This window comes from Capra hircus, chromosome 5 (assembly GCF_001704415.2).
Source record: "Capra hircus breed San Clemente chromosome 5, ASM170441v1, whole genome shotgun sequence".
NCBI lineage: Eukaryota > Metazoa > Chordata > Mammalia > Artiodactyla > Bovidae > Capra > Capra hircus.
In genome coordinates this window covers 74,952,906-74,972,494 of record NC_030812.1, presented here as the reverse complement: position 1 = coordinate 74,972,494, position 19,589 = coordinate 74,952,906, and the positions used below count along the sequence as shown (strand labels likewise).

The following is a 19,589-nucleotide window of genomic DNA, read 5'->3' as shown; positions in this document are numbered from 1 at the left end:
AATTAGCAAAAACATGCTAAGCCCTCATAAGCTTTTAATAAACCAGAATTTTGCTAATTTATAACATTTTCATGGTCTTAATTACTATAAATTGCAAATACTGTTAGGACTAAGTATGTATTATCCATGCAGATGGCTACAATGATGCAGAAAATCATAGACCAATTGCTATTCTCTCGATTCCAATTACTACTGTACCACTTTTTAAATTTAAAAATTCTAGTTCTTTAATTTCTCAAAATGTACAAAAAAGTAACTTCTCAATTAATCAGAAATTATTTCTTTTTTTTTTTTACAATATTGTATTGATTTTGCCATACATCAACATGAATCCACCACAGGTATACATGTGTTCCCCATCCTGAACCTCCCTCCCTCCTCCCTCCCTGTACCATCCCTCTGGGTCGTCTCAGTGCACCAGCCCCAAGCATCCAGTATCATGTATCGAAGCTGGACTGGCTATTCATTTCATATATGATATTATACATGTTTCAATGCCATTCTCCCAAATCATCCCACCCTCTCCCTCTCCCACAGAGTCCAAAAGACTGTTCTATACATCTGTGTCTCTTTTGCTGTCTTGCATACAGGGTTATCATTACCATCTTTCTAAATTCCATATATATGTGTTAGTATATTGTATTGGTGTTTTTCTTTCTGGCTTGCTTCACTCTGTATAATAGGCTCCAGTTTCATCCACCTCATTTGGTTGTCCTCATTGTCCATATAGTCAAAGCTATGGTTTTTCCAATAGTCATGTATGGATGTGACAGTTGAACCACAAAGAAGGCTGAGCACCAAAGAATTGATGCTTTCAAACTGTGCTGGAGAAAACTCTTGAGAGTCCCTTGGATTGCAAGGAGAGTAAACCAGTCAATCCTAAAGGAAATCAGTCCTAAATATTCATTGGAAGGACTGATGCTGAAGCTGAAGCTCCAATACTTTGGCCACCTGATGTTAAGAACTGACTCATTGGAAAAGACCCTGATTCTGGGAAAGATTAAGGGCAAGATAAGAAGGGGGTGACAGAGGATGAGATGGTTAGATGGCATCACTGACTCAATGGACATGAGTTTGAGCAAAGTCAGGTATACACCGAAGGACAGGCAAGTCTGGTATGCTGCTGTTCATGGGGTTGCAAAGAGTTGGACAAGACTTAGTGACTAAGCAACAACAACAGTATGGTGTTATTATTATAATGCCACATAATTCTGATTTCTACAACAAGGGACCAAACTAATAGTAACAAACAAAATAGAAGTTTATTTCTCCCTCATTTAATTAATTGGTCCAGTATAAGCAAGTCAGTGTAAACACATCAGCTTAAGGTATCTGGAATCCTGTTTTTTCCATGTTTTTGCTTTCCTATTCAAAGGTTTTTGCCTCTTCCTTAAGGTCCAAGATGCAAGCTTACATGTCTACATTCCAGGCAGCTGGATGAAAAATAACAAGGGATAAAGGAAGGTAATGGTGTGTCCTTTCACGTTAAGGGAAAAATCTAGAAGTAGTGCACATCACTGCTGCTAATATTCCAACAATCATAATTTAGTCATGCGATTGTACCAACCTATGTATGCTGAAAAAAGCTGTCCTTTTTAAAGTTTTTTTTTTAATAATGCTGCCACATACCAAACTAAAAATAAAGGATTCTAATGCTGTGAAATAGAAAGGGGAAATGAATACGAGGAAACAACTATCAGTCTCTTCCTCAACCATAAATCCAATACATAATCAACCAACCTATTACTGTTGCAACAATGCCTCTCAAAATTCCCATTTTAATTGTTATTGACTTTTGCCTTTTTCTTGAATTTCAGTAAGTGATAGAAACTTTATATCATTATCATATTTAATTGATTTATAAAATGCATATTTTTAGACATTTAAGTGTTTGAAATCAGAATGTATCAGTATCAATGACCTGTTACAAGACTAGTAGTAATTAAGTAAGTGTGTCATAGTTTTCACTCTGTTTATGCTAAAGCAAATGCATCAGCATCAGAAGTCAAAGAATGAGTCTAAATGGCTTGGAAGAGAGTGTTGAGAAAATAGTGAAACATACACATAACCTTCATAACCCAAATTTTTGCTGGGTCAAATGAGTTTGGCAACATTGTCAGATTTAACATAACTTTACAGCTAGCTTTCAGTTCAGCTCAGTTTAGTCACTCAGTCGTGCCCGACTCTGCGACCCCATGAATCACAGCATGGTAGGCCTCCATGTCCATCACCAACTCCCGGAGTTCACTGAAACTCATGTCCATCGAGCCAGTGATGCCATCCAGCCATCGCATCCTCTGTCATCCCCTTCTCCTCCTGCCCCCAATCCCTCCCAGCATCAGGGTCTTTTCCAATGAGACAACTCTTCGCATGAGGTGGCCAAAGTACTGGAGTTTCAGCTTCAGCATCAGTCCTTTCAATGAACACCAAGGACAGATCTCCTTTAGGATGAACTGGATGGATCTCCTTGCAGTCCAAGGGACTCTCAAGAGTCTCCTCCAACCCCAAAGTTCAAAAGCATCAATTCTTCAGTGCTCAGCCTTCTTCACAGTCAAACTCTCACATCCATATATGACCACTGGAGAAACCATAGCCTTGACTAGACAGACCTTAGTCAGCAAAGAAATGTCTCTGCTTTTGAATATGCTATCTAGGTTGGTCATAACTTTCCTTACAAGGACTAAGCATCTTTAAATTTCATGGCTGCAATTACCATCTGCAGTGATTTTGGCCCTAGAAAAATAAAGTCTGACACTGTTTCCTTGTTTCCCCATCTATTTCCCATGAAGTGATGGGAACAGAGGCCATGATCTTAGATTTCTGAATGTTGAGCTTTTCGCAAAGTTTTTCACTCTCTTCTTTCACTTTCATCAGGAGGTTTTTAAATTCCTCTTCGCATTCTGCCATAAGGGTGGTGTCATCTGCTATCTGAGGTTATTGGTATTTCTCCTGGCAATCTGATTCTAGCTTGTGCTTCTTCCAGCCCCTGTTTCTCATGATGTACCCTGCATATAACTTAAATAAGTAGGGTGACAATATACAGCCTTGACGTACTCCTTTTCCTATTTGGAACCAATCTGTTGTTCCATGTCCAGTTCTAACCATTGCTTCTTGACCTGCATATAGGTTTCTCAAGAGGCAGGTCAGGTGGTCTGGTATTCCCATCTCTTTCAGAATTTTCCACAGTTTATTGTGATCCACACAGTCAAACGCTTTGACATAGTCAATAAAGCAGAAATAGATGTTTTTCTGGAACTCTCTTGCTTTTTCAATGATCCAGTGAATGTTGGCAATTTGATCTCTTGTTCCTCTGCCTTTCGTAAAACCAGCTTGAACATCTGAAGTTAATGATTCACCTGTGGATGAAGCCTGGCTTGGAGAATTTTGAGCATTATTTTACTACCGTGTGAGATGAGTGCAATTGTGCAGTAATTTGAGCATTCTTTGGCATTGCCTTTCTTCGGGAATGGAATGAAAATTGACATTTTTCCAGTCCTGTGGCCTCTGCTGAGTTTTCCAAATTTGTTGGCATATTGAGTGCAACACTTTCACAGCATCATCTTTCAAGATTTGAAATAGCTCCATTGGAATTCCATCACCTCTTCTAGTTTGTTCATAGTGATGCTTTCTAAGGCCCACTTGACTTCACATTCCAGGATGTCTGGCTCTAGGTGAGTGATCACACCATCATGATTATCTGGGTCATGAAGATCTTTTTTGTACCATTCTTCTGTGTATTCTTGCCACCTCTTCTTAATATCTTCTGCTTCTGTTAGGTCCATACAATTTCTGTCCTTTATAGAGCCCATCTTTGCCTGAAATGTTCCCTTGGTACCTCTAATTTTCTTAAAAAGATCTCTAGTCTTGCCCATTCTGTTGTTTTTCTCTCTTTCTTTGCATTGATCACTGAGGTAGGCTTTCTTATCTCTCCTTGCTATTCTTTGGAACTGTGCATTCAGATTATATCTTTCCTTTTCTCCTTTGCTTTTCACTTCTCTTCTTTTACAGCTATTGGTAAGGCCTCCCCAGACAGCCATTTTGCTTTTTTGCATTTCTTTTCCATGGGGATGGTCTTGATCCCTGTCTCCTGTACAACATCATGAATCTCAGGCCATAGTTCGTCAGGCACTCTATCTATCAGATCTAGGCCATTAAATCTATTTCTCACTTCCACTGTATAATCATAAGGGATTTGATTTAGGTCATACCTGAATGGTCTAGTGGTTTTCCCTACTTTCTTCAATTTCAGTCTGAATTTGGCAATAAGGAGTTCATAATCTGAGCTACAGTCAGCTCCTGGGCTTGTTTTTGCTGACTGTATAGAGTTTCTCCATCTTTGCTTGCAAAAAATATAATCAATCTGATTTCGGTGTTGAGCATCTGGTGATATCCATGTGTAGAGTCTTCTCTTGTGTTCTTGGAAGAGGATGTTTGCTATGACTAGTGCGTTCTCTTGGCAAAACTCTATTAGCCTTTGACCTGCTTCATTCTGTACTCCAAGGCCAAATTTGTCTGTTACTCCAGGTGTTTCTTGACCTCCTACTTTTGCATTCCAGTCCTCTATAATGAGAAGGACAATTTTGGGGGGTGTTAGTTCTAAAAGGTCTTGTAGGTCTTCATAGAACTGTTCAACTTCAGCTTCTTCAGCATTACTGGTTGGGGCATAGGCTTGGATTACCATGATATTGCATGGTTTGCCTTGGAAACAAACAGAATTCATTCTATTGTTTTTGAGATTGCATCCAAGTACTGCATTCTGGTCTCTTCTGTTGACCATGATGGCTCTTCCATTTCTTCTAAGGGATTCCTGCCCGCAGTAGTAGATATAATGGTCATCTGAGTTAAATTTACCCATTCCAGTCCATCTTAGTTCGCTGCTTCCTAGAATGTCAACGTTCACTCTTGCCATCTCTTGTTTGACCACTTCCAATTTGCCTTGATTCATGGACCTGACATTCCAGGTTCCTATGCAATATTGCTCTTTGCAGCATCGGACCTTGCTTCTGTTACCAGTCACATCCACAACTGGGTATTTTTTTTGTTTGTTTTGGCTCTGTCCCTTCATTCTTTCTGGAGTTATTTCTCCACTGATCTCCAGTAGCATATTGGGCACCTACTGACCCGGGGAGTTCCCCTTTCAGTATCTTATCATTTTGCCTTTTCACGGGGTTCTCAAGGCATGAAAACTGAAGTGGTTTGCCATTCCTTTCTCCAATGGACCACATTCTGTCAGACCTCTCCACCATGACCTGCCCGTTGGGTGGCCCCACACGGCATGGCTCAGTTTCATTGAGTTAGACAAGGCTGTGGTCCATGTTGGCTAGTTTTCCATGATTATGGTTTCAGTGTGTTTGCCTTCTGATGCCCTCTGCAACACCTACCATCTTACTTGGGTTTCTCTTATCTTGGTGGTAGGGTATCTCTTCATGGCTGCTCCAGCAAAGCACAGCCACTGCTCCTTACCTTGGATGAGGGTTATCTCCTCATGGCCACCCCTCCTGACCTTGGACGTGGAGTAGCTCCTCTTGGCCATCGCCCCTGACCTCGGGTGTGCAGTAGCTCCTCTCAGCCGCTGCCCTGACCTCAGGCCTGTAGTAGCTCCTCTCAGCCACTGCCTTGACCTCGGGCGTGCGGTAGGTCCTCTCAGCTGCTGCCCTGACCTCAGGCGTGCAGTAGCTCCTCTCAACTGCTGCCCTGACCTCGGGCATGTGGTAGCTCCTCTCAGCTGCTGCCCTGACCTTGGACGTGGGGTAGCTCCTCTCAGCCGCTCCTGTGCCAAGGCAGCCTGGCACTCCAATTATATAAGGGTGCTGCCTCCTGGATACCCATCCACCAGGCTTCTCTGACCCTGACTAGATGTCCAGCAGACAAGGATGAGACACCTAGTCCCCAAACCTTTTGAAGGCCCCACTCGTTAGTGAAGACTGAAGCACAGAGAGGGAGAGTGCAAAGCGTGAGGTTTCCCAGCCCCGACAGCACCCCTAAAACACTGCACCCAGAGCCTGAGCCTCATCCCTGGGAGGGCACCTGCCCCCTCGGCCTACTCGCTGACCCTGAGAGGCAGTGTGGCCGCCTCCTCCCGGGAGGTGACTCTCAGACTCTCCAAAGAAAGACAAGCAGTCAGGGGTGGCTCAGAAGCTGTGACTTGGCCATTTACCTCTTGAACACCTCCCCAGCCCCCAGAGCAGCCTCTCCAGGCTGGACAGCCCTCCACAGGCAGCCTGCTTGGGCCTGCGTCCCCAAGGAGGAAGGAGGGCCGGAACCCTGGGGGCTGTGTGGTGTGGCCCTGACCCTGTGGCCCCCAGAGCAGTCAGGACCCCGGCTCACCTGGACAGAGTGGCCCAGCTCTTCCTACTGACCAACATGCCGCTGGACCGCTGTGCTTTGCATCCGCTCCGCGCTGCCCAGCAGAAAGTATTGTTAGCTAGCTTTAGAGCACAGCAGTGCTAGTATTTATATCCCTTTTGAACTCCTCTGGGACTTTGCGGTGGTGCTAGTGGTGGAAAAAAAAAAAAAAACCTGCCTGCCAATGCAGGAGACAAGACACAGCTTCAGTCCCTGGGTCAAGAAGATTCGCTGGGTCAGGAAGATTCCCTGGAGAAGGGCATGGCAACCCACTCTAGTTTTCTTGCCTGGAGAATCCCATAGGCAGAGGGGCCTGGCATGCTACAATGGGACTGCTAAGAGACATGACCGAAACAACTTAGCACAATAATGAATTCCTAGAAGGAAAAAAAATGGATCATTATTACTCTTGACAGTATTTTTGATGCCATAGAGTCCAATAATGAGTGGATAAATGAAAGTATCACCATTCAGAAGAATCAGACTCAGTACTTTACATTTTAAATTATTTTAATCTATTTGTCTTTTATGTTTTCCTTTTTGTTGTTGTTTCGTTTCCCTTTTTATACTTGTACAGGAGTAATATATGATTTTTAAAATTTATGTGTGTTCTAAAAGAAATTTTTCCACAGGTGTAAACTAAAAATTCTATGTGATGAAAAAGCACCAAGTCATAATTTAATTTTTGTACTCTTTTGTTTATTTTCCTGGTGTAATATAAAATAATGGTGTGCCTTGTAATCAACAGCATCCTAAATTCAATGAAATGGTATTGTTAGGTAGGAAGTTAGGCATGAGCAACAAGAGGCGGCCTAACTGAAAAGAATGCAAGCTGATCTCTAAATCCCATTCCAGACAGGCCCAGGAGAGCTCACAGATATGCTACAAAATAACCCCAGGAACTTTTCCAACTCCTGCACAGGTACCCTAGGCACACAATGGATACAAACTAACCACAGGGACTTCCTTAAGTGACCTTAGGCTCCTAGGAGTCCGTTCAGTTCAGTCGCTCAGTCTGTCCGACTGAGTGTCAACTCTTTGCGACCCCATGAATCGCAGCACGCCAGGCCTCCCTGTCCATCACCAACTCCCGGAGTTCACTCAGACTCACATCCATCAAGTCAGTGATGCCATCCAGCCATCTCATCCTCTGTCGTCCCCTTCTCCTCCTGCCCCCAATCCCTCCCAGCATCAGAGTCTTTTCCAATGAGTCAACTCTTCGCATGAGGTGGCCAAAGTACTGGAGTTTCAGCTTTAGCATCATTCCTTCCAAAGAAATCCCAGGGCTGATCTCCTTTGGAATGGATTGGTTGGATCTCCTTGCAGTCCAAGGAGTCCATTAGGTATTCAAAAATATTCTATACATACACTCATCTGATTATAACAGACTGAGTTATGGGAAAGACATGCACAATACAGTCTGTTGTTATATAACTTGCAACTGTCTATCAAAACAGTCTGCACCCATCTAGATGAATACATAAAAGCCCTATTATGCATGTGACCAGATACTGCCCCTTCCCTGATTGGCCCATTTGCATTTTGTACAGGGTAGAACCAAGAGGAGATAGGAAATATAAAAAGGGAAAGCCAAGAGGGATCATGGCCACTACTTCAGGGTTGGCTTGTCCCCACATCTCAGGAGTGTACTATCCCTCGTTTGTTTAATAAAAAACCTATCTGCTTGAGCTATAACTGAGCTGTAACCTTATCATTGTTTTGAATGCTTACTATGAAGATACAGGGGCTGGGAAATCCTGCCTGCTTGAGCTTTAATTAGTCTGCATTCCAAATCTGTGTTATGAGGAGACAACAATCAAGGGAGAGAAATAAGCCTGCCTGACAGTATCAAGCATGGTATCAAATATCCTTAAATTAGCCAAATTTACTTTTAAATCTTTACATATATTCATAATTGAGTAAATAATTTATAATCTATTATTATATACTAACTCTACATTAGTTATGTTAACTTGAGAAACTATGCACATTTAATGGTACCCGTACATTTTAATGTTTGGCACAGTGGCTTTCACATAGTAAGAGCTCAGTAAATATTTGTGGAAAAAAAGCATAATGCTAAAACTACCTCTCACGTATATTAACAACTCATATTATAATATATTCAAAATGATAATATATCACTTAATATTGTTTTGTTCACTATACCTATAAATGTGTGACTATTTAAACACAACTAAAGGAACAATGGCATCTGGTCCCATCACTTCATGGGAAATAGATGGGGAAACAGTAGAAACAGTGGCTGACTTTATTTTTTTGGACTCCAAAATCACTGCAGATGGTGGTTGCAGCCATGAAATTAAAAGATGCTTACTCCTTGGAAGAAAAGTTATGACCAACCTAGATAGCATATTCAAAAGCAGAGACATTACTTCGCCGACTAAGGTCTGTCTAGTCAAGACTATGGTTTTTCCAGTGGTCATGTATGGATGTGAGAGTTGGACTGTGAAGAAGGCTGAGCACCAAAGAACTGATGCTTTTGAACTGTGGTGTTGGAGAAGACTCTTGAGAGTCCCTTGGACTGCAAGGAGATCCAACCAGTCCATTCTAAAGGAGATCAGCCCTGGGATTTCTTTGGAAGGAATGATGCTAAAGCTGAAGCTCCAGTACTTTGGCCACCTCATGTGAAGAGTTGACTCATTAGAAAAGACTCTGATGCTGAGAGGGATTAGGGGCAGGAGGAGAAGGGGACAACCGAGGATGCGATGGCTGGATGGCATCACTGACTCGATGGATGTGAATCTGAGTGAACTCCAGGAGTTGGTGATGGACAGGGAGGCCTGGCGTGCTGTGATTCATGGGGTCGCAAAGAGTCGGACACGACTGAGCGACTGAACTGAGCTGAAAGGAACAATGGATACTGAAGAGAAAACAATGTTCCTCATTGTTAAATTAAAATAACCTTGCAGTATGGACAAACTTACAAGTTTTTAAAAGCTATCATGTTCTCTATTCAATAACAGAATATTTAACAGTAGATTATAACACTTTGGGACCCATCTGAATGGAAAAAAGTTAATATCAGTTCCTTTTTCCCTCACCACTCCCTCTAGATGATTTTATCTTTTAGCTCTTAGGTCATCACAGCACAATTCCAGGAAAGAATTTATATATATATAAATATATATATATATCAGCTCTTACAGCTTCAGTGGTCACTAGGATATTTAATATTGTGAGGGATTGGGTATTATATCAACAGAGGAAATTGATGTTGTTCTAGTGTGCTTTAGCACCATGGATGGCCCCAGGATCTCTTTTTATGACTACTTTTTGTTGAGCCTAGGACAGGATCTATAGAGCCCAGCATTGTTATCCTAGCCACATCATTAATTAGTTGTGATTGAGGGGAAGTTGCTAACTTTTCCTGCCTTAGTTTTCACAACTGCAAAATGATGATTTCTAGTTCTTACTGGAATGACTAACAGCAGTTTGAATAATAATATGATTATTTTTTCTATGCTACTTTTTACATAAGCAAATGAACAGACTTTCCTCTTACTATTGTGAATGGGTATACTAAACAGACATTCCCATTTTTCTAGAACTTCAATAAATTCAATATATTTATTATGTAACACATAAGTTGAGCCATGGAGTCATAGTTCTACCTGAATACACTCAGGAAGTGAATGGACATCCAAAGTTCAGTTACTTTGAGTATGTTGCTTATCATATTCTAGCTTGTAAATGCCTAAATACTCTAATTTTTGCCATTATCATGAAACTAAATAAGTGGTATATTATCTACATAGAATATTGTATTGGACACCATAGACACAAAGACACAAATATATACAACTTAGTTTCAGAAATTCAAAACTGAAGTTAAAAAATGACTTATATACAAAGTACATCATGTGAAATGCCAGGCTGGATGAAGCAGAAGCTGGAATCAAGATTGCTAGGAGAAATTCCAATAACCTCAGATATGCTGATGACACCACCCTTATGGCAGAAAGCGAAGAGGAACTAAAGAACCCTCTTGATGAAAGTGAAAGAGGAGAGTGAAGAAGTTGGCTTAAAACTCAACATTCAAAAACTAAGGTCATGGCATTCAGTCCCATCACTTCATGGCAAATAGATGGGGAAACAATGGAAACAGTGAGAAACTTTATTTTGGGGGGCTCCAAAATCACTGCAGATGGTGACTGCAGCCATGAAATTAAGAGACACCTGCTCCTTGGACAAAACACTATGACAAACCTAGACAGAGTATTAAAAAGCAGAGACATTACTCTGCTGACAAAGGCCCCTATAATCAAAGCTATGGTTTGATTTTTCCAGTAGTCATGTATGGATGTAAGAGTTGGACCATAAAGAAAGCTAAGCACCAAAAATTGATGCTTTTGAACCATGCTGTTGGAACAGACTCTTGAGAATCCCTTGGACTGCAAGGACAGCAAACCAGTCTATCCTAAAGGAAATCAGTCCTGAATATTCACTGGAACGACTGATGCTGAAGCTGAAAGCTCTGATCCTTGGCCACCTGATATGAAGGACTGACTCACTGTAAAAGATCCTGATGCTGGGAAAGTTTAAAGGTGGGAGGAGAAGGGGACAACAGAGGATGAGATAATTGGATGGCATCACCAACTGGATGGACGTGAGTTTGAGCAAGCTCCAGGATTTGGTAATGGACAGAGAAGCCTGGCGTGTTGCAGTCCACAAGGTCACAAAGAGTCGGACACGACTGAGTGACTGAACTGAACTGACTGAGTTTCAGAAGGGATTGGGAGGTGATTAAATAGCACCCACTGTTATACACTTAAGGATATTGAGGCTTCTTGAGGATAAAGTTGTTAATTCAATTATTCATTCTCTCAGTATCCAATAAATATTTATTGAAACTCTTAACAAGCCACAGTTTTTTTTCTAGGCACTGAGGATAAAACAATAAACAACCCACTGCCCCCAAAGTGTTTACAGCCTATTCAATTAATGTTGTCAACAGAATAAAAGGTAGATCAGGAAAAACATAATTATATTTTCAAAATATAGATTATTGAAATTGAAATTGTAAAGTCCATTAAACATTTATGATAATGTTCATTTTCTGACAACTTTTTAGACAAAAGCAATTTGTAAATAAATGCAGATATATTCCCAATAATGACAATTTTCCTCCACAGAACAAGATTACAATGATAATTAAATTTTAAAGAAAATCTGATTTGAATAGAATGGACAGCTATATACTCTGTATATTAAATTGCTCTTGAAAGAATCAGATTTCTCAAATTCACAGCTCATATAGAGAGGAAACACATATTTTAATTTGTCTCAAAGTGGAAAAAAGTTTAAGGCAAAAAATAAATCATGACAATACTACCAAAATATTTATATCTCACAGTGAAGAGTACTGGATGATTGCTGATACCTGCTTGGCCTTTGAAGCCAAGGTAGTCATCCATTTGCCTAGAAGCAACTGAGACCAAGCACAATATGTGCTGAAGATCATGTAAATATGAGATTAGAAATAGTAGAAGCTGGCCATTCTTCAGTGGAGTATCAATATGGAGAAGGAAAAAACCCTCTAGTGCATCCTTTTTCAAATGTGCCTACAGGTTTTAATTCACTGTGATTCAGTTACTTTTTGAAACCTACACGCTCAAGGATTTCTACTAATCCTAACCTGCCTACTATGTTTCCAAACTGTAATTCTTTATATAATCATTAGAATATGCAAAACTCATTACTACTAGTGATACAAAATAATTAAATTAATTGGGTAATCATTTGCTTTCTATCTGTAGAGAAAACTTATAAAGTCCTTTTACTCATTTTAAACTATGACAGACTTAAAATGCCTTATTCTCAGAGGAAATCATGTTATTTTGATTTTTTTACTTAGCCATCTCTGTTTTTATTAGTCAAGTAACTTCAACGAAAGTGTTTGCCATATAAATACCTACTTGTTCCCACATCTTAAGAAAATGAAGAACACATATATGAATTTAGAAGAATTTGTTTACATTTTTAGTTTAGAATTCTAGTACTAAATTAAAAGTGTAAAATGTAAATTTAAAACTTAAAACATTGAGGAATTAAATGTTTATATAAAATTTTCAAATTATGGTTAGGTCTGCACAATTGTGATGTGACTATGAGTTTAAGGGGGTTTGATTAGCTGCAGTTATGAGGTCATCTCAAGTAATGAAATTTCCTAAAATCTCACAAGCATTTGGATATGGAGCAGCAATTAAAGACCAGAAATGAACTCAAATCGAGTTCAAAAAATATTATGTATATTCAGTCACAGTATACATGAAAAATTACATTTAAGGCAATAGGCCAATATGCTGTTTTGTATATTCCCTAAGTATTAGAGTATTAAGTTCTATTTTATGTTAATGAATTTAGTGGGTGACCTGTCTATTTTGGAGGGGGAGAATCAGTGGTAAAAAGACTGCAAAAATCTGATTTTCTAAAAAACTGCACACAATGAACTTTCTAGTGTACTAGTAATGTTGACATCAATAATGTCTCTGAAAAAAACTTTGTCAAAAGAGTAAATTAACCAGTATTGCCATCTGCAGTTAAGTTACGGTAAAGTTTACTAAAATATAGAATCTGTCAACTTGACTGCTTGATTCTCAAGTCAATAACATTATCACCGCTTCTGCTACTGCTATTGCAGTAAATGGTAAAGAGAATGGTGATGCCTGTTCTTTATTGGTATTTAAAAAAAAACAGTAGAAGAATATTTTATTTCTATATGTGATTCATGACTTCTTTAAGGTAGAGTAACTTTAGGCTTCGGAGAAGGCAATGGCACCCCACTCCAGTACTCTTGCCTGGAAAATCCCATGGGCGGGGGGAGCCTGGTGGGCTGCCATCTATGGGGTCACACAGAGTCGGACATGACTGAAGCGACTTAGCAGCAGCAGCAACTTTAGGCTTACAATCAGTCTTCTGTATCCATGTTTCACATCCATGCAATCAATCACCCACAGGTTGAAAGTATTTTTAAAAATTCAGGAAGTTTAAAAAAATTTGGATTGTCAAACAGGTAACTATCTACATTGCCTTTATATAGGTCTTCCTTGGTGGCTCAAATGGAAGAAAATCTGCCTGCAACGCTGGAGACCCAGGTTCAATTCCTGGGTCAGGAAGATCCTCTGGAAAAGGGAATGGTAACCCACTTCAGTAATCTTGCCTGAGAAAACCTATGGACAGAGGAGCCTGGAGGGCTACAGTCCATGGGATCAAAAAAAGTCAGACATGGCTGAGCACCAAATGAATGAGTGACATATCATTTACCTTGATTTAGACATTGTTGTTCAGTCACTCAGTCGTGTCTCATTCTTTGTGACCCCATGGACTACAAGTGCCAGGCTTCCCTGTCCTTTACCATCTCCCAGAGCTTGCTCAAACTCAGGTCCATTGAGTCGATGATGCTATCCAACCATTTCATCCAGTGTTGTTCTCTTCTCCTCTTATCTTCTATCTTTCCCAGCATTAGGGTCTTTTCCAATAAGTCAGCTCTTCACATCAGATGGCCAAAGTATTGGAGCTTCAGCTTCAGCATCAATCCTTCCAAAGAATATTCAGGATTGATTCCCTTTAGGATGGACTGATTTGCTCTCCTTGCAGTCCAAACGACGCTCAAGAGTCTTCTCCAACCCCACAGTTTAAAAGCATCACTTCCTCAGCGATCAGCCTTTATGGTCCAACTCTCACAGCCATACGTGAGGGCTTCCCTGATAGCTCAGTTGGTAAAGAATCTGCCTGCAATGCAGGACACCCCAGTTTGATCCCTGGGTTGGGAAGATCTGCTGAAGAAGGCTAGGCTACCCACTCCAGAATTCTTGGACTTCCTTTGTGGCTCAGCTGGTAAAGAATCCACCCACAATGTGGGAGACCTTGGTTTGATCCCTGGGTTGAGAAAATCTCCTAGAGAAGGGAAAGGCTACCCACTTCAGTATTCTGGCCTGGAAAATTTCATGGACTACAGTCCATGGGGTCGCAAAGAGTCAGACATGACTGAGTGACTTTCACGTGCTGGAAAAATCATAACTTTATATGGACCTTTGTCAGCAGAGTAATGTCTCTGTTTTTTAATACTCTGTCTAGGTTTGTCATAGCTTTTCTTCCAAGGAACAAGCATCTTATAATTTCATATATGCAGTCACCATCTGCAGTGATTTGGAGCCCAAGAAAATAAAGTCTTTTACTATTTCCCCATCTATATGCCATGAAGTGGGCTTCCCTGGTGGCTCAGCTAGTAAAGAATCCCCCTCCAATGCAGGAGACTTGGGTTCAATCCCTGGGTTGGGAAGAGCCCCTGGAGAAAGGAAAGGCTACCCACTCCAGTATTCTGGCCTGAAGAATTCCACGGACTGTAGAGTCCATGGGGTCACAAACAGTCAGACATGACTGAGCAACTTTCATTTCATTTTTTCATGCCATGAAGTGATGGGACCAGATGCCATGATCTTAGGTTTTTGAATGTTGAATTTTAAGCCAGCTTAAATTTTTTCACTCTCCTCTTTCACTTCCATCAAGAGGTACTTATAATACCTTGATGAAGGTATTATATACATCAAGAAGATGAAGAGGTATTAGAAGTACCTCTTGATGATTTAGGTATTAAGGTAATCTAGTGATTATTTAAAGTATATGGGAGGAAGCGCTATAGCAAATACTACAGCATTTTATGTAAGGAACTTGAGCATCATAAATCTTGGTATCTGTGGGGCCTCCTGGATTCAATCCCCCAAGGAGACCAAGAAAGCCCTGTACCTGAACTTCTCTCCCCCAACCCCTGCATTAAGGAATCTAAAATCATGCACAGTCTGGAAGCTTGCAATTGTCGTTGCAACCTTAGAATAACTGGCACCATCTGGGCAGTGCTGAAAGTAAAAAACCATCATTCTATTCAATGTCCATGTCCCCTTACCATAATGTGTTTCTCATTAAACAAACAGTGAGTCAAGTATCACTTACTAGAACAAGTGCATAAGAAAATCTACTACAAAGAACAAGGTGAGGCTGAGTAGCTAATTAATATAGCTAAAGATTTTATAATTAATCTTTGATACATTTCATAGATATCTATTAGTAATAGGAGCTTATTTGCAGATTATTTTACTTTTAATTGTTGTATGGATTTACAAATGGAAAGTGTAAAACAAGCTTCTGCATCCTTATATCTCATACACAACCTAGAAGGATATCTTTTTCAGTGGTAATCATTCAATAAATATTCATATATTAAATTGAATACCCAATGTGAATAGTACATATTTTCACTTAAAGGAAGAAAAATACCCACATCATTGTTTGAGATTTTGTTTTGCTCCATTTTTGTTCCCAGGCACAAATCTGAAAGGAATTAGGATTACAATTACTTCCTATAATGCTTAGAACAAGTTCAGAATTCTCTCTACAATTCATATGCTGTGTTTTACCTTAAGCTGTGCTGAGCTAGGTTGCTTCAGTTATGTCCGACTCTTTGAGACCTAGGGACTGTAGCCCAAGAGGCTTCTCTGTCCATGGGATTCTCTAGGCAAGAATATTGGAGTGGGTTGCTGTGCCCTCCTCCAGGGGATCTTCCAGAATCTCTTGCACGGCAGGCAGATTCTTTATCCACCAAGCCACCTGGGAAGCCCACCTGAAGGCCATAATTGTGTATCTATAAAGATTTAAAAGCTAGTATTTGGCTTCCAGTCTTCAGATTTTCCTCATTACTAGCCAATCTGAGGACCAGAAAACCACTATTTGCTGTATGATCACAAGGGGTGGGGGTGGGGGTGGAGTGGAAATCAGGAGTTTTATCCACAGCATCAACTATTAAATGACCAAAGTTCAGATCTTTTAAATACTCTCATTTCTTTCACTGCACTTCCATCTCCGAGTCTTATCTTTAGCATGTGTATCATCAGACATTTCAGAACAACTTATCCAATTACCACAGAAGTCTTTAAGTTCAAAATATTTTGAGTGTTTACCTCATAATGAGCAACTATACACAAGACAAGCACATATGTAATATTCAGCCAGTGCCTTCAACTAGTAGTTGAATTTCACACACTCCTAGAAATGTAACACCTGCTGAACAAATGGAAAAGACTCTGCTGTGTTTATTAAAATTCACAAAATGTCTATGTTTCTAGCATAAGTACAGCAGCAATTATGTATCATTCCTCTCCAGGGCCCAAGTAGCAACATCTCCTCAGGTTCTGCCAAGGGCAGACAGAAGCCTCTCTTGGTTCCTGTTACCATGATCAGAGAATTTTTAAAACTACAAATATTCCACTTAAATAATGGTACTGTAAAGGTTAAAACACATTTGTTCCCCACCTCCCTCCTTTCTCTCTTTGTCTTTGGTGGTAGTGGATGGGGAGCCCACTAACTATGCCTTCCTTGTCTCCTTCCTAGCATACAGGGTTCTCCACTGTTAACGTTCCACGCTGAGCTAAGGTCCAGCTCTCATCTGTTGCCCTAACTACCCTCAACCCACGAGGTCCCTCAAGAAGACTAAAATGACAGGCTAGTAAAAGGAAAGAAACAAAACCTACAGAAGGAATGATAATCTTCCAGCCCGATAACGAAAATCCCCAAACCTGTGTTCATCTCCCAAAACTATGTGGACTCTCTCCCATGGCACTCTTAACTCGGCCTGCAACTCCAGGAATCCAGCTAGACCCCATCAATGGCACAATAGGCTACACAAACTTTACAGCGCAGGTGGTTACAAATCCTTTCCCTCCAGGCATCACCCGGAGTGGCTCTGCTATGCTCCACATTCCTTTTGCAAAAAATCTGTTACCTGAGACTTCTTTCCACCTTCAGATTTCTAAAGGTCCGTGTACCTCCTCCATCCCACCCCGTTTTTTACCCCCAAGTTTGTTGAGGGGGCAGAGAGGATGCCTGTAATAAGGGCTATATGAGCACATGTGTAGAAAGGATTTATAAACCTTTCCTTATTCCACTTAAATCTGTCTGTCCTCTAAGCCGTAATTGTTGCCTCGAAAAATGGGGTTGATCATCCCCGCTGTTGGCCCAACGTTGTCAAGAAGCCCCAGAGTTTCATATGTATTAAAGGGTTTTGCACACTGTCAAATGCCAACATGACATTGGTTGCGGGTTATCCCTACCGGGCTCCTTTCTGTTCTCGGAGACCAACGCAGCCCCATTTCCAAGGCGTTTTTCTGTTTGCTTGTTTTGTTTTGTTTTTGCATCTAAGTACGGATTCTTCGGCCTGGCCCCTTCCCCAAGCCGCGACCCGCCACCTGCGGGACAAAAGCGAGGGCAGCAGAGTCCCGGTGGCAAATGGCTAATGATCTGGACGCCGCGGCCCGCGCTCTCCTCTCCTCTCCGGGAGCGAGATGGGAGGCGTGGGAGAGCTCAGAGAAAGAGGGTACAGGAGCCTAGGAGCGAGAAACGGCTGCAGCGGGTACGAAGCGGACCAGAGAAGTGGAAGAACCCGGACAAATGGAGGTAAGAAGACAAAACCGGAACAGTCCACACTGGAAGTCGCCAGGAGCTAACCAAAGGAGACGGGTAAGATAGGAAGGCTAGGCGTCCTTTAGAAATCCCCGCGCCGCGCGGAAGGCGCAGGACCCAGGAGCTTAGGACCGAGAGCGCGAGTGCCCTAGGACTGCGAGGTCGCGAGCGGAGCCCTCCCCAGTTACCTGTGTTACTTCCGCCTTGGTTGCCCCCGTCCGGGGGGAAGATGCTCGAGCATTTCTCCCACTCCACCTGGCCCGCGAAGCACAGCTCCGTGACGATGTGCAGCGCCTTTTGGCACAGGCTGCTCACTCCGTCCTCCTTATGGAAACTCATCGTTTGGCCTCGTTTCTCCCAGATAGCCGCTCGTTCCCCTTCCAGTTACCTCTGTGCTGACCCCTCTAGCGCCCTAAGCCATATCCCGCCTTCGGAGACTTTGGCCCAAGAGCGCGCGGCTAAGAGGCGACAACTCTTAGGAGCCCCAAGTTGGCCCCATGGCGGGAGCAGAGGGCTCCAGGGAAGGTGGAGAGGCTGGGGCAGGAATTAGAGCTAGGCGCAGGCGGCAGCGAGGTTATTGCTAACTCTCAGGCCGCGCGAACGAGCCCAAGCAAGCCAGAGAGACCTGGCATGGAGAGCGGAGGGGAGCGCGGGGAGACGTAAAAAATCTAAAGCCCTTCACTTGCAGAAACGTTTGTGTTTCTGGAGGGTGCCTGACGACTGCGCGTCCAATCGCAGCCTGGCGCGGGTCTGGTGACCCCTTCTTTAGTCAACGAGGGAAGCGGGAGACAACAGAGGAGGCGCCGCCGGGCGCCCTTGCTGGGTTTTCCTGCTAAGGCCAGAGATGCTCTTCTGGCGCGCAGGTTGGTGAGAAATCTTGGTTTTCTGGATACCTTTCCCAGCCTCCGTACCCCACCCCCCCCCCACCAAAACTCCTCTTGATTGCAGATGTGCTCTGATTCTATAATACTTTTCTTTAAAAGATCATGCCAACTGAAAACAAACTGAAAAAGTTAACGAAATACCTGGTAGATGGGCGATCAAACCAGACGTCTACAGAAAGAAAAAAAGGCATCCCGGAAAAGCATTTTACAAATGACTTCTTTTTTCTTTTTGATTTCTAACTATGATTGTTTAGAAACAGAATATTCAACCTAAGAGCTCTTCTTACTACTAATGGTAAAATTCTCCATGAGGTGCATTTACCATTTACCCAGTTCAGTTTTTTTTTTAATGCATAAATAAAGTGAATAGGCAAAGTTGTTCATTGCTATTTAAATTTTTTTTTTACTAAATTTAAGAGACCACAAAACAAAATGTTATTTGTATTAACATTCAGTTTGAATTTTGCCATTAATATGCAATTGGCAATTGAGATTGCATAACCTGACCTCCTTTATCACTCTTTCAGGTGACTTAAGTACTGAAGAAGACAAAGGCACAGGTGTTAAAGGGGAAAAAGGTTAAGTTCAAATCTGTCACACAGATTGCTTAACCTGAGGAAATTGCTTTCAGGGCTTTAACTAAGTCAAAGGGCTGACTGAAGGGTTTAAACTCTTATAATTCTCTAACGCAAATGAATGGAGCTAAAGCTACAAAATAATGTTAATAAACATGTGCCACAAGGTTACAGGAAATAAATTTACATTGCTTTTAAATTGTTTTCAGGCAGAGTTTGATCCCATATTATAATCTGAAGATTGATTTAACTTTTCTTAGGTAAGGATTCTTTATTTTAGAAGTGAAATATCCTGAATTTGTTCATGTAG

At 41.5% G+C, this 19,589-nt stretch overlaps 1 protein-coding gene across 1 annotated transcript in view; it reads right to left on the bottom strand.

The window, feature by feature from the left end:
* Nucleotides 1-18,467, bottom strand: part of SYT10 (synaptotagmin 10) — a 114,425-nt gene extending 95,958 nt beyond the window's left edge. The window contains exon 1 of the mRNA XM_005680681.3: nt 18,009-18,467. Within this exon, the coding sequence (XP_005680738.1) occupies nt 18,009-18,159 (151 nt within the window). The 5' untranslated portion in view covers nt 18,160-18,467. The remainder of the gene's footprint in view (nt 1-18,008) is intronic.